Genomic DNA, 16,034 nt, shown 5'->3' on the forward strand with positions numbered 1-16,034 from the left:
GCGTCAGAATACAACCTTGGTGCGAAGAACAAAATATCACAACAGACCACTAGTCACACTTCGTCGTGAGTGGGCTACAACAGCCGGCATCACATCGCATACCTCTGTTATCAATGAAGAACAAGAGAGCATGCCTCCTGTGGGCACAGCAACACCAGCATTGGACTATTGAGGATTGGAAAACAGTTGCTTAGTCTGTCGAAGTGGGGGCAGTGTTATGGTGTGGGGAATATTTTCTTGGCGCATGTTGGGTCCATTGATACCCATAGATTCACGTCTGAATGCCACATCATACCTAAACATTGTTGCTGACCAAGTGCATCCGTTCATGTTGACAGTTTATCCTCAGTCAGATGGTTACTTCCAGCAGGATAATGCACTAGTGCACAAAGCCCGAATCACTATGGAATGGTTCCAGGAACATGACAATGACTTTTCTTTGCTGCAGTGGCCCACTCAGTCCCCGAATCTCAATCCTATTGAACATCTTTGGGACGACCTGGAAAGGACTGTTCGTTGCAGGCTTATACCTCTGTTGAATCTCAAGGAACTGCATGATACATTCATGTCTGCATGGTACTCCATTCCTGCACAACGTTTACAGCATCTTGTTCAATCCATGCCTAGACAAATTCAGGCTGTTTTGAAGGCTAAAAGAGGCTCAACACGCCACTAGGTAGGTGCCTAATAAAGTGGCAGCACAGTGTAGAAGAGCTAAGAGTGAAGATAGGCCAACTGACCAGTACCAATGGGGTAACAGATTAAGAAGCTGATCAGAAAAGTGAAGCCCTTCCTCAAGAAAGGCAACATCCATAGTATAATCAGAGTACCTATAATCAGAGGATCGAAAATATGTGGATAACCTCAAGCAGAACTTTGTTGCACTCTGTAAGAGACTTCGACGATACAGGAACATAGTGGACATAGTGTTGAGGATCAAGTAGCTCCGGTGATTGCTCACAACTCTGCTATTAGTTCTCTTATGTTGAGATAAATTTCTCTGTAAAAGCCAGAAAGTGCAAGTGATGTGTTGTAAATATTGTGTAATGTAGGGTTCGGTTGTTCTGGCCTCTTTGTCTAGGGGCATGTGAAGTACTAGAGACCCCGGCAAGGGAGTCCAGAATCATTACTCTGGCTAGGCCATACCTGGGGGTAGCCTGAGCTTCCCAGGGAGGGCCCACACATACATACATACAAAAAAAAAAAAAAAAAAAAAAAAAAAAATCCATTGGAATAAATGCTGAGAGAATAATCAGGAGATTCAGGAGAAAGAGTGGGTTGAAAAAGGTGAATGAGAGACAGGAGGCATCCATCTAAAAAAAAAAACTTAATTCTAAGGTAATTCTAACAATTAATGTAACTTATATTAAGATCTATATGAAGGCTAGACCAAGAAAAAAAAAAATTTTAATTACTGAATACAAGTTAAATGGCTAGTAGGTTTAATATGGGTTAAATGCTAGATAATTTCTTACCCACTAAATTAAGTACTAAACTAATTAATACTGCTTTTTTAATCCTAGTTAAGTACAGATTAAATGCTAAGTTAAAAAAAAAATTTATATTTCAGTTGCCTGGGTCAGACTGAATGAATATTACTTAAGTGCTAGTTAGATATTAACTGAATGTGGGTTAGATGCTATATTGTAAAAAAAAATTCAATTATATTTAAGTTATTAATTTGATTACTGCTCAGACATATCACACACTATGCATTGAACATTTAGGTACTTCATTATCTAAACAGTGCACACAGACTTTACAGCTAGTTGACAGAATCCTCTTAAGTTCTTATAGCCCAAATGTATTTCATATTATAAGCTGAAGTTATCATTATAGAGCCTTTCAGAAAATAAGTTGTTGGATGTTGCTTCCATATGTTCCATAATTTATGTTGTTCCGTATGTTGTTTTATGCCTTCTCACACACTGAAGTTCAGTTCATTAACTTATAATTTCTAATCTGTTCCATGTTCCTTCAATGTACGGTGTGAACTATTTTAATATAATTAAAAATATCATGCTTTATGCATGTGACCTGTCTGCTTTAATAGATCCTTGCATGTCCTTCATATATTAATGTATTTTCATCCATTCAGGCTTTGGCTAACTACATGTTTAAAATGTAATAAATTTTAATGCATCTTTTATTTTTGAGTTATCTTGATTTCAAAAAGTACATCAGTAGTGTAATGCCAGAATATGGTCTAATATAAAAGCAATAATTATCTTCTCTGCACTAAAGTTGTTTTAAGTTTCCCAGAAATTTCAAGGAAGAACTAGATAAATTCTTGCAGGTTATGGATGAGTGAAGTGTGTAGTGTGTGTGTGTTTTTTTTTTTTTTTTGCTGATAATTATAAGCTTGCTTTCTTGTTCTACTAAAGAAAATAGAAAACATAATATTAATTGAGTATCATTTCTGATATTTAAATATTTTAAAGATGACAAATTTTTTCATATTTTATAGTTGCCACCAGATAACAAGCCAAAGACCACTCATACGTATCGTCCAGTCCTTGTAAAAGTAGAAGATCTGAATGCAAGGTATTCAAAGAGGCAGCAAGTTCCCCCAGTTTTATTAACTCATGCCCCAGTGATAAAACCTCCACAAACTTATTTTGATAAAAGAACTGAAGATACAGTGTCTTCCAAACCTTTAGTCACTATAGGAACTTACTCTAATTCAAACGTACAAAATAGGTTTCTGCAATCTGAAAAAAATGACAATATCCATACAAAGAGTGTACAAGAACAGCCTAATTCTAGGTGTGAATTAAATAACAGTTGTTCTCTAGAAAATCAGTCTTTGGATATTTTAGATGTAAATATCAAAAAACACTGCCCTCCACTTCAACCAGAAGCAAATAAACTGACTTTAAACCAGAGGAATGTAAATACTACATCAGAATTCAAGGAATGCACTTTATCCTCTTCAGCCAGTAAAAGAAATACAACAGAAGTTTCTGTTAAAGCTATCAAAGTGCCAACAAATACTATAAGAAATATAAATGGTTCTACAAAAAATTCTTTCTGGGAACAAACTAAAACTAGAAGGGAATTTCCAAAAGTGAGGTGAGTATGAAGGTCTTGCATTTTTTATAGGAGTTGCTAGTATCTTAGTAGCAGCTTAAATTGATTATTCATTGTGCATAATGTTTTTCCCCTCAGGTTTACTGCAGAAAAAACTGAGGCTCACCTTGTATTTGTCGTTTAATGAATGATCTTAATGATGTGTCATTTTTATGCAAACTAGCGTAATCAGCATTTTTCTAACCAGCATCCATTGACTTAGGAAGTTGTGCTGTTGTTGTCTTACTAAGTAAGCTGTCTAAAGTAAGAAATATTTTAATAAATTAGTATTATTGCTGTCCTAATTAATGATGATTAATATTGAGGGAAAAAAAAACTATAATAATGTAAATTTTAAAACCAGTACGTCACAATTTGAAGTATATGGTAAATGAAACTAAATTCTCCAAATTTTATGAGTTATTGAGGATTACTTAACTGTTATTATGATTATTACTAGAATAAGAGAAGTAATGCAAGATAAATAGGATTCAAACTTAAAAAATATATATATATATATTATTGCAGAAAAAAGATTATTGTTACTTATTTTCATTTAAGTGACAATTCTTAAAATTTACATTCTCTCGATAATGCTAGATGGCAATTGTTCAAATAGCTAATTCTAAGCTTGTGGTTAGAATTATATATTTCTGGATTACATATCTTAATAGTTTAGTCATATTAATAAAAGAAAAGATATTTGCATTAGTAGAGGCATATGATGGAAGAAAGCAGGCTTATAATACAGCATCGGCCAAAACAAAAAAAAAAAAAAAAAAAAAAAACCTTTTCATTTCACCCATTCATTCACTCTAAAAGTTTGTCCAGTTCTTTCTTGAATTTATTCAAGCTATCAGCTTCCACAACGACAGGTGGAAGTTTGCTCCAGCAATCAGCCACTCACTGGATAAAGACAAACTTTTACTCATCTACTCTGCAACCATCCTTCCTCAATTTGAATTTTTGCTCCTCACCCCATGTGTGTAATATGAGCAAGAGGAAAAATCCCATCAGCATTGGGCTTGCCCAAACCATTCAAGGCGTTATACACCTCAATCAGATCACCTCGCAGGTGCCTAGTCTCCAGATGCTGCAATTTGCAGAACTTAAGTTGTTCTTGATAAGAGAAACCCCTTTGTTTCCCTTCACCAATCTCATTGCCCTTCTCTTTACTCATTCTAGCAGCTCTTCATCCTTGCTAAAATGAGGTCCCCCAGACCTGTAAACTTTACTGTAAACTATACAAGGGGATAATCACTTCCTTATCCCTGCTAGAAAAATTCCTATATATCATTGACAAGGCACCATGAGCTACTCTTCCAGGCTGTCTGCACTGCTCAGAAAACTTCATATCTGACTGCACAATTTCCCCCAGGTCTTTTTCATTCTCCACTGCCCTGAGTGTAGCACCACATATTTGGTACATTACTCTGAGGTTACTGCTACCCATGTGCAGTACTTTACATTTGTCAATGTTACATTTCAGTTCCACCTCTCTGTCCATCTGCTCAAATTTTCTAGATCCTGTTGCAGTAGTGTATGGTCATTACTGTCATTAACAACTCTGCCAACATTCGTATCATCTGCAAACTTGGACAGTAAATCTGATATATCTTCATCAATATCATTGACAAATACAGAAAACGACATTAGGCCCAAACTGAAACCTCGGGGACTCAACTAATAACATTAGCCCACAAAGAGCAGTGTCCATTGATTACCACTCCGTCTTTCTCCACTCAACTATCCCTTTATCCATAGCAGAAACTTGCTGTTAATGATGTACTACTTCAATTTGAACAGAAATCTTCCACGTGCAACAGTAGCAAAAGCTTTTCTAAAATTTAAGTATATGACATCAAAATTATTTTTTGCATCCAGTTCCTCACATCATAGTATCCAATCAAATTGGATACTATGACGTTTGAATACTCCAATTTGATTGGATCAAATTGGATACTTCTCCTTAACAAACCCATGCTGCATCTGAACTATAACTGCAGTCTTGTCTAGATGATTCTGCTATTGCGTCTGGGTAGAATTGCAGACACTTTAAAATTTAACCCTAACTTGTGACTTTTTTTCAACATTGACTTGTACTTGTTAAGTAAATCTGCAGATCTCCTATGCTTAATGTCATTAATGACAAATGTACAACAATATCACCTTTTGCACTCTTAAAAGATGATATCTGCTCTACAACATCATCAGATTTTGCCCCTAGTAAACATACCCTGGTACTATTCCACCTATCCTTTTTGCACTATATATTTCCCATTTCCCTGACAATAATTAGCTCCTGTGGGACCAGCGGATTCTGCCCTGAAGATTGCCGATGTATTGCTTGGTGCACAAGAGTGAGCTCTGGCTTTGAGTTGGGCAGCTGAGAGCGTGATGGGGCCCCCATTTTAATTCCTTTGAGGGGCATCTACCCAACTCTTCAAACTCTCATAGATGCCCATCAGAATGCTGACTTGGTGCCTAATTTCTTTACACCCTCTGCACTTAGCACACACATAAAGATATCCCCCCCCTTGGCTAGATCATGTCCTGTTCCAGAAGTATCCACAAACATTTCATAAGTTGCACATTTGTTTAGGCTGTAATGCATTGGAGAATCATCCGCTTCGGTTCTCCCCGAAGCCACAGCACTCTTGCTACTTTGTGCTTGTTGCTTTTCTTCTCTAGTCTGGGGCATGATTTCTGTTTAATGCTATTTAATTGATTAACAATGAAAATTAATAAGGCTAATAAATTTAAATGACAATAATGCACTGATATGCATTACGCTGTCCAGTTCTTAAGTTATACCTTACCCTATCAAGTTATGCTATTCTGTAACAATCACAATGTTAAGTTAGTTATTTCCTTAGCTAAATACAAAAGATATATGCCTAACAAGTGATTAAAACTTCAAAGTACTCATTTATCAATTAAAATCCTACTATTCTTCTGCAGTACTGGTAACGTTCTATGATATTCGTGCAAAAAAAAAAAAACTAATACAAGAGAGTGGCTGAGCAGTGAGTTGTAACTTACCAATTTGTGTCCTTTTTATATAGTTAAATCTCCCATTATCTGATTTATGACGACCTCTGCAACATCCTAAGAACAAAGATCCTATATTGTCCTAGAGGACAGGAGCACAACCTACTGGATACAAAAGAAGAGTACCAGGCTTTCTCCTGTTACACCCAAGAGCTCTTTGCAAGAAGACGAGTGCTCAATGCAATGGAGTACAACTGAACCCTACACGTGACAACCTGGAACAACAACTGAACATACCTAACAAATGAAAAGAACTGTGTAAACCTCCAGAACTGGATGGCACGAACCACACTAACACACCTGTACTGACAACGGACAGATGCTCTGCACCATTGTATGCAAAACAACAACCTGTGAGGATGATATGCACAGACATAGCCCCTGGCTGGCAAACCTGTGGACTAGTACGTTGAGTGCAAGGGAAACAGACAAACCTGATCAGGAAGAAATACCAGCTCACAGCATGAACTGAGCAAGGGACTGGACAGTAACTGGAACTAGCAAATTCCACCGGAACTGACCATAGATCAGCAACCCTCTGTGAAAGAATAAGGAAAAGACAGTGTTTTTTTTTCCCCCCCTCACTCCTGAAATTCTGATCACTGTACTTGATATGGATCCCGGAATTGACACCTCTACTACCTGGACAAGACCTGACCAACAGTGACAAACCACCGGACTTGACATTTATCAAAACAGACCTTCACTGACTTGATTGAACTGGACTGGACCTGGTTCCATGAATGATATCCCAAATGGGAACACCAATATGACTGAAGACCAACTGCAGCTTGCTGCTGGCCATCTTGGCTCTCAAACCATGCTCCCTTGCATGGTCCTATCTTTTCTCCTCTCCCCCAGCAGGGGTGGGGAGGGGATGGTCTTTTCTGTCCCCTTACCCCTCTCCTTGCCACTCCTCTCTTCGCCTGGTGGGGCATGGGCTTGCTTTGCCTTTTCTATCGTCCCCATACTTCTGTCTCCTCCCCCACTCTACCTAATATGCTAGCTTATACCCCACATAAGTTGAAAAATTTAATAACGACTAAATTTAATTGCGTTCACACTAAACTCATTTGGCATTTCTACTGAACTTTCTTAACCCCCACTGAGTGAGAATTTTTTTTTTTTTAGGTCCTAGCCACTGAAATCTCAGGAAATTAGGTGGCAGGACCTGCCATAGCAAATATCTAAATACTAGTGTACATAGTCTGCCTCCACGAGGCATAGTGTGAACAACGTTGGGCCCCAGCAGGGATCTAGCAGCTAAATGGCCAGAACATGATACACAACACCTTACAAAATCCATACACTTTTAAATCTCTGGCCTTTACAGTGAACTGTCACACCCACAACGAAAGCAATGTGGAGATGGGGAAGCCCCTGGTTCCATTTGACACGAAAACACTATCTGAAAATGGTGCCTTCTAATAATAATAAAACATACATCCTTTATAAATAAATTTTTCTGTTTATACTCTGGTATGGCCATATAGGGTCAGATATGGCCATACCAGAGATAGAGAATACAAGAACTTTACTATAATTAGCAGTCATATAGGCTCAAACCATGTTCAACTCAACACAATTACTAGAGTACATGTACACATTCTGCTAAATCATTTTGAATAATAAATATATAAACATACACTTTTAATGAAATATACATTATCGGAATTTGCATAAGTATATATACATATTCTGATTATCAAATGCCCTGACAAAAGAACATGCATAGCAAGTTTCCAGGTCTGAGTTCTTGAGCAGTGATATCTTTCCACTAGTGGTTGGCCCTATGGAGTGAGTTTCTTTATGAAATTTGAAAATTCGTAAAAATTAAACTTTTTATATAAATGTTTTAAACATTACTTTGTTCGTATTTTGACTTGGTTGCCAATACAGTGATATTATTTCAACAATCCAATCAGAAGGTGATATTATTGTACACATTGGAATTAATGACATTAAGAGTAAGAAATCGGTAGATTTACTCAACAACTACAGGTCAATGTTGAAAAAAAGTCCAAGTTAGTGTTGAATGTGAAAGTGTCTGCAGTTCTGCCCAGTCACGATAGGAGGGAGTATATGATGAGAGCCTTGTCAATCAATTCGGCCCTGGAGAGATGGTGCAAGGCTCAAGGGATAGAATTTTTTTTTCAGCCTGGTCTGTGCTTGTTAATAGGAGAGACTGCTTCTACAGGGATAGGATACACTTAAATAGAAAGGGTACAAGAATATTTGCTGATGCTATCGAGGCAGTGTTAGGTGGGTCGGAAAACTGCTAAAATGGGGAGATACACAGACTAAAAGGTTAACAGTGGCCGCAGGCAGAGGCAAAAGTGATTCTTGAACTGCTTCTATTAGAATGGGCAGCAGACTGGAAAGCAAGGTAATGGAGATTTCCAGGACTGCTGGGGGTCATAGTGGAACAAGTAAATACATGGGCTGTGTTAGGGTGGCTAGGAGCAGGAACAGGTGCATGTATACTTGCATGTACACCAATGCAAGGTGTATAGTTAATAAATTTGATGAGCTTGAAGTGCTAGTCAAGACATCAAAGGCAGATACTGTTGGGATATGAGAGACATGGTGTCACACAGATATAGGCAGTGCAGAGTTGGAATTTGGGGAGTACAATGTGTATAGGAAGGATAGACAAGATAGGAAGGGAGGAGGGATTATGCTGTTAGTTAAGAAACACAAAATCTAAGGAAGTGCATCCAATTGATGCTGGTGGACAATGCAGTGTTGAATCTGTTTGGTGTGAAATAAGCACTGGAAAAGGAAAAATGAGAGTAGGTGTGTGTGTGTGTGTGTGTGTGTGTGTGTGTGTGTGTGTGTGTGTGTGTGTGTGTGTGTGTGTGTGTGTGTGTGTGTGTGTGTGTGTGTTATAGTCCTAAAGAATCTGATGGGTATAATGAGCAATTGTGCAGAGAAATAGAGTGGGCCAGTAAATCAGATTGTCTTATAATGGGAGATTTTAACTTTCCAGATATTGACTGGAACTTGTGGGTTGGTCATTCGCACTCTACCAAGGCTTTTGTGGATTTATTGGATGACTGTTTTCTACAGCAACATGTTCGAGAGGCAACCAGAGGGAGTAATACTCTTGATATGATTACTAGTAGTGATTCTTCATGCATTAAGAATCTGAAGATAAAGGAAACACTGGGCGACAGTGATCACAATGTATTGATATGGGAATTATTTGGAGATGTAGCTGCCATTAGGGCTAAGGAGAAGGGCTTTTTCTTTCGTAAAGGTGACTACAGAGGTCTCAGACAGTTTTTGAATTCTGTACAGTGGGATCAACTGATGATGTTACCAACAGTGAATTCTAAATGGGAAGCCTTCAGGAACTTAATTTTGGAGGGTACTAGGCTTTTCATTCCAACTAAGAAGTACTGTTCAAGGTTTAGGCCTAAATGGATGTCAGATGAATTAATGAGGCAAGTGGCAGAGAAGAAGAATGTATGGGATGCATATAAAGCATCAGGCGACATTGAAGCCTATGGCAGGTATAAACTAGTCTGTAATCAAGTCACAAAGGAGGTTAGGCAGGCAAAGGCAGATTATGAGAAATCTTTGGCAAAGGATGCAACGAAAAACAGCAATGAGTTCTTTACTTATATAAACTCTAGAAGGAAAGGGATGAATCAGATTGGACCACTTATAGATGGGTTGACTATTGATGATCATGCTCATGTAGTTGATAAACTGAATGAGTATTTTGCATCTACATTCACACAACAGGAGTTATTCATGGAGGGGAGTGCCAGAAGTTTATCAAACTCTAACAGGGAGCTAAGTGATTTTGTAATAACTGACAGCAAAGTGGAGGAGAAATTTTTGAAGTTAAACATAAGGAAGGCACCTGGGGTGAACAGGATCTATCCAGTTATATTAAAGGAGGCAGCAAAGGAAGTAACCAAACCTTTAGCCATAATTATGAGAGCTTCCTTGGACTCAGGGGAGGTCCCCATGGACTGGCGGTATACAAATGTATCACCAATTCACAAAGGAGGTTCAAAAGGTGACACAAGTAGCTGCACACCTGTTAGTTTAACTCGTGTTCCAAGGAAAATAATGGAATCACTGGTTAAAGAAGCACTGCAGGATCATCTAGACAAGACTGCAGTAATAGTCAAGACACAGCATGGGTTTGTCAAAGGGAGGTCTTGTCTGACCAAGAGGGCGCTGACTCTCTTTAAAAATTACAGCTGTGAATTACAGGCTCCGAAAAAGCGATAAGTGTTTGCCTTTTTTATTTACCTAATTGTTATTTTATATTGTACTTTATATGTAGTCTTATAGTTACGCTGGTTATTTTTATTTTAGATAAAGAGTTTTTGTAGATTACTACTTAATATACGTAAAACCGTTATTTCGTTCGAATCTTGCAGCCATTGTTTTTGTATAGAGTGGTAGGGAATTCAAATTTTTAATTGTGTTAACTAGGTAGCTCTAACGTATAATTATATAGCATAATACGCATCACTGTTTCTATTAGATAGCATAGTATTGACATTAAAGTAATTAAATTTATTGATCTTATTAATTTAAAATATCATGCCCCAGACTAGAGCAGCAAAGCAACGGGCACAAAGTGGTAGGAGTGCTGTGACTCAGGGGAGAACTGAGTGGGGGCGATTCTCCAATGCATCACAGCCTAAAAAAATGTGCAACTTGTGAAATGTTTGCCGAATTCTCTGGAACAGAACATGATATTGCCATGGGAGATGTCTGTGTGTGTGCGCGATGTAAGGAGTATAAGAAAATCAGGCGACAACTCAGCGTTGTTATGGGCCTATATATGAGAGCTTGAAGGACAGGGTGGATGCCCTCGAAGGATCTAAATTGAGGGGCCCATCCAGCACTCAGCTGCCCACATCAACACCAGAGCTTGCACCTGGTCATCGTGCGACACAGCGGCAACCCCCCAAGGCAGAATGTGCTGGACCCACAGTAGTTGTTGGTGACTCTATTGTCAGGGAAATGGGGGAACATGCTTTGTAAAAAGGATAGGTAGAACAGGACCAGGGTATGTCTGCCAGGGGCAAAGGTTGATGACGTTGTACAGCGGATATCATCTTTTAAGGGCCCAAACGGTGATAGAGTTGTACACATTGGCACTAATGATATTAAGAGTAGGAGACCGGCAGAATTACTTAACAAGTATAGGTCAAAAGCCATGAATTAGGGTTGAATTTGAAAGTGTCTGCAATTCTGCCCAGACACGATAGGATGGAGTATATGATGAGAGCCTTGTCGATCAATTCGGCCCTGGAAAGATTGTGCAAGGCTCAAGGGGTAGAATTTTTTCAGCCTGGTCTGTACTTGTTAACAGGAGAGACTGTTTCTACAGAGATGGGATACACTTAAATAGAAAGGGTACAAGAATATTTGCTGATGCTATCGAGACAGTCTTAGGTGGGTCTGAAAACTGCTAGCTTGGGGGGGGGGGATACAAGGACTAATAGTTTAACAGTAGCCACAGGCAGAGGGGAAGGTGATTCTTGCACAACTTCTATTTGAATAAGTAGTGACCTGGAGCGAGGGGTGTTGGTGGTTTCAGGGACGGATGGCAGTCATCGTGAAATAGGTTGTTGTTGTTGTTTGGTTTTTAGGAGCATTAGCAACTAAGGCCATATTGCTCCGGGAATATGCGGTGGTCATTCCGTGACCTTTCCGCATCCTCCGTATTTGGTGGTGACGGGCTCGAACCCCGGTCTAATCAAAAAGCGTGTGCTACGCACTGTTGCTCCTTCCCACCTGGCTACGGAGGCGCCGTGAAATAGGTGGGTATATGGGATGTGTTAGGGTAACTAGGAATAGGTGCATGTATACCAATGCTAGAAGTATAGTAAATAAATTTGATGAATTTGAAGTGTTGGTCAAGGCATCAAAGGCGGATATTGTTGGGATAGCAGAGACGTGGTGCCACCCAGATATAAGGAATGCAGAACTGGAATTTGGGTAGTACAATGTGTACAGAAAGGATAGACAGGATAGGAAGGGAGGAGGTGTTATGGTGTTAATTAAGAAAAACATAAAATCAAAAAAAGGGCAACCAGTTGATATAGATGAACAGTGCATTGTTGAGTCAGTTTGGTGTGACATAAGCACTGCTCAAGCAAAAATAAGAGTAGGAATGTGTTATAGGCCAAATAAGTACAATGAACAGTTATACAGAGAAATAGGGTGGGCTAGTAAATCAGAATGTCTTATAATGGGGGATTTTAACTTCCCAGATATTGACTGGAACTTGTGGGTTGGTCACCCACACACTAGTCAGACTTTTGTGGATTTATTGGATGATTGTTTTCTGCAGCAGCATGTTCGAGAGGCAACCAGAGACAGTAATATTCTTGATCTGGTTATCAGCAGTGATCATTCGTGTATTAAGAATTTGCAGATAAAGGAACCACTAGGTGGCAGTGATCACAGTGTACTGATGTGGGATTTTTACTTAAAGATTTAATTACCATCAGGGGTAAAGGAAAGGGTTTTTGCTTCCTTAAAGGTGAGTACAGTGGTCTCAGAAAGTTTTTAAATTCTGTACAGTGGGATCAACTAACGATGTTACCAACAGTAAATTCTAAGTGGGAAGCATTCAAGGAATTAATCGTGGATGGTACTAAAAGTTTCATACCTTTTAAGAAATATTGTTCAAAGTTTAGGCCTAAATGGTTATCAAATGAACTAGTGAGACTCGTAACAGAGAAGAAAAATGCATAGGATGCATATAAATTATCAAGCGACCCAGAAGCCTAAGGCAGATATAAGGTAGTCTTATCAGATCACAAAGGAGGTTAGGCAGGTGAATGCAGATTACGAGAAATCCTTGGCAAAAGATGCTAAGAAAAATAGCAAGGATTTCTTTACTTATATAAACTCTAAAAGGAAGGGGATGAATCTGATTGGTCCACTTGACATCGATTATTCGACTGTTGATGATCCTGCTCAGATAGCAAACAAACTGAATGAGTATTTTGCCTCTACATTCACACATGAGGAATTATTAAGGTTTGAAAATGGCAGAAAGTTATCAAATTGTAGCAGGGTACTTAATGATTTTGTAATAACTGAGAGCAAACTTGGAGGAAAAATTGTTGAAGTTAAACATAAGAAAAGCACCTGGGGTGGATGGGATCTAATCAGTTATATTAAAGGAGGTGGCAAAGCAACTAAGCAAACCCTTAGCCATAATTATGAGAGCATCCTTGGACTCAGGGGAGATTCCCATGGACTGGAGATGTGCAAATGTATCCTCAATTCACAAAGGGGGATTGAGGGGTGACACAAGTAATTACAGACCAGTTAGTTTAACTTCTGTTCCGGGTAAAATAATGGGGTCACTGGTTAAAGATGCATTGCAGGATCATCTAGACAAGACTGCAGCAATAATTCAGACACAGCATGGGTTTATTAAAGGAAAGTCTTGTCTGACAAATTTGATTGGTTATTATGATGTGGTTACAAAGGAACTGGATGCAAAAAAGAATTTTGATATCATATACTTGGATTTCATGAAAGCTTTTGACACTGTTGCGCCGGAAGAATACTGTACAAATTGGAGAGGTATAGCATCAAGGGTAAACTGCTACAATGGATAAAGGAATGGTTGAGTGGGAGACAACAGAGAGTGCTAATCAATGAACACTGCTCTTCGTGGACAAATGTTATTAGTGGAGTTCCCCAGGGTTCGGTGTTGGGCCCATTGTTGTTTTGCATATTTATCAATGATATTGATGAAGGTATATTAGGCTTAATGTTCGAGTGTGCAGATGATACAAAGGTTGGCAGGGTTGTAAACGACAGTAATGACAGTATGCTACTCCAACTGGATCTAGATATATTGGGAAAATGGGCTGAACTGGGTGGTACTACACTTAGGGAAGTGGAAAGTGAAAAAGAGCTGTGGGTAATTGTGCAGCCAAATATGAAGTTCGGTGAGCAGTGCAGACGGGCTGCCAGGGCAGGTCATGGAGTCTTATCAATGACATATAGGAATTTTGCTAGCAGGGACAGGGAGGTGATAATCCCGTTATACAAAGAATGGTCAGGCCACAGGTAGAGTACTGTGTACAGGTCTGGAGGCCTCATTTTATGAAGGATGTAGAGTTTGCTAGAACGAACACAAAGAAGGGCAACAAGATTGGCGAGGGGAACAAAGGGGTGCTCTTACCAAGAAAGGCTAAAGTTCTGCAAATTGCAGTGCCTGGAGAGTAGGCACCTGCGAAGTGATCTGATTGAGGTGTATAAGGCCTTGAATGGGTTGAGCGAGCAAGTGGAATGCTGATGGGATTCTTCGTCTTGCTCAGACTTAGAATCTGAGGGGGCACAGTTTTAAATCGAGGAAAGATAGTTGTAGAATAGATGTGCGGAAATTTGCCTTTTGCCAGTGGGTAGTTGATTTGTGGAACAGGCTTCCATCTTTTGTTGTGGAAGCTAATAGCCTAAATAAATTTAAGGCTGACCTGGACAGGCATTTATAACAAATGGAGGGATGAAATGGGAGGGTTTTTTTTTGGCTGATGCTGCATAAGCTTGCTTTCTTGCATCGTATGCCTCTGCTAATGCTTGTTGAGAATTTAAGAAGTCTTTTGTTTTCTTTTTATGTAATACAGGGGGTGCCTGGTATCCGCGTATATAACGTGGAGGATTTTTGGAAAAGTTTTACTATTCTGCACAGTATAAAATTGATTGGAGAAGATTGGAGAGAAATTTCATGTAGATTAATAACTCATGGAAAAAGTTATATCCTGATGCCGTTTGTGAATATGAAGAATGCAAAGTGACCGGGTTACAGAATGAAATTGTTATCATAATGCTGTTTTGCAATCCCTTGTCCAAAGAGAAGGTGTACCACAGGGATCAGTACTATATTGTTTGCACTCAGAATAAACAATTTAATGCAGAACATTTTGGGTAATGTAGACTGTCTTTATACCGATGCTCTTCCAGTATCTTTCCATTCACAGAAAGACATCTGCAGCTTGCAATAAACAAAATAGTGTTATGGACTTTACATAATGGTTATCAACTGTCGGCAACCAAAACTGCAGCCATTGACTTTTGTAAAAAACACCAACTACATCCAGAACCTGAATTATCACTGGGGAATCAGCCGATTCCAATTACCAACAATATCTGATTCTTGGCCATAATCCTTGACACTTCAGAAACACATGATCCTTGAGGTTGTCACAGACATTCTCTCATATAGGCCAGACAAGCTGTACTTGCTTCCTGGGAGTCTAAAACACTGATGAAACTGATATTCGGGTGACACTCAAGTCAACTGGACCCAATTTCGGCGGAGTCCGGTCGGTCTGGGCTTGCACCTTCACGATGATGGGACTGTTAGTAATCCTGGGTATAACCTCCATGGACAAGCACACTGTGGGTGACCACCCAGTTGTGAACCAACATAAGCAGGGGTTGAGGTATGGCACCCACTGCCCTTGGAGGAATGCCGCCCCTCTGTGTTACTAGGCAATACTAGGTGGTAGATGACTCTCATCAATCATTGCAATACCACCACTTTGCTTATTGGAGGCTTGAAGTGGTGGAACCCATGTTTAGTCTCCAGAGCTAAGTTCTGGCCAACCCTTCCCATCTCTTCTATCATACAGTATGAGTGATGTCTTTTGAGGTTATGATGGACATCACGCTGAAATTCAAACTTCCTTACATTTCGAGGGTACGCTCTAAAATGGTGTTTGCAGGCTGGCTGCAAGTTAGTACAATGGACCAAATCTATTGGTAACTCTCTAGGAGGCTTCCGGATCAGTTAGTGTTTAATCTCACTACCTCTAGTCTGCCAGATAGTAACTGGAGGGAATCCAAGTAGTGTGTATACGGGAGCATTTTCGAGGCTACGTTATGTTAAGGATCTAGGTATATTCTTACCA

At 39.3% G+C, this 16,034-nt stretch overlaps 1 protein-coding gene across 1 annotated transcript in view; it reads left to right on the top strand.

Moving 5' to 3' along the window:
- Positions 1-16,034, top strand: part of LOC150077313 (uncharacterized) — a 123,593-nt gene that overhangs the window by 47,718 nt on the left and 59,841 nt on the right. Inside the window, exon 3 of the mRNA XM_090385854.1 lies at positions 2,468-3,072. Within this exon, the coding sequence (XP_090241980.1) occupies positions 2,468-3,072 (605 nt within the window). The remainder of the gene's footprint in view (positions 1-2,467; positions 3,073-16,034) is intronic.

Source organism: Mastigoproctus giganteus, chromosome 12 (genome assembly GCF_048544385.1).
Source record: "Mastigoproctus giganteus isolate SK-2022 chromosome 12, ASM4854438v1, whole genome shotgun sequence".
In the NCBI taxonomy this organism is placed as follows: Eukaryota; Metazoa; Arthropoda; class Arachnida; order Uropygi; family Thelyphonidae; genus Mastigoproctus; species Mastigoproctus giganteus.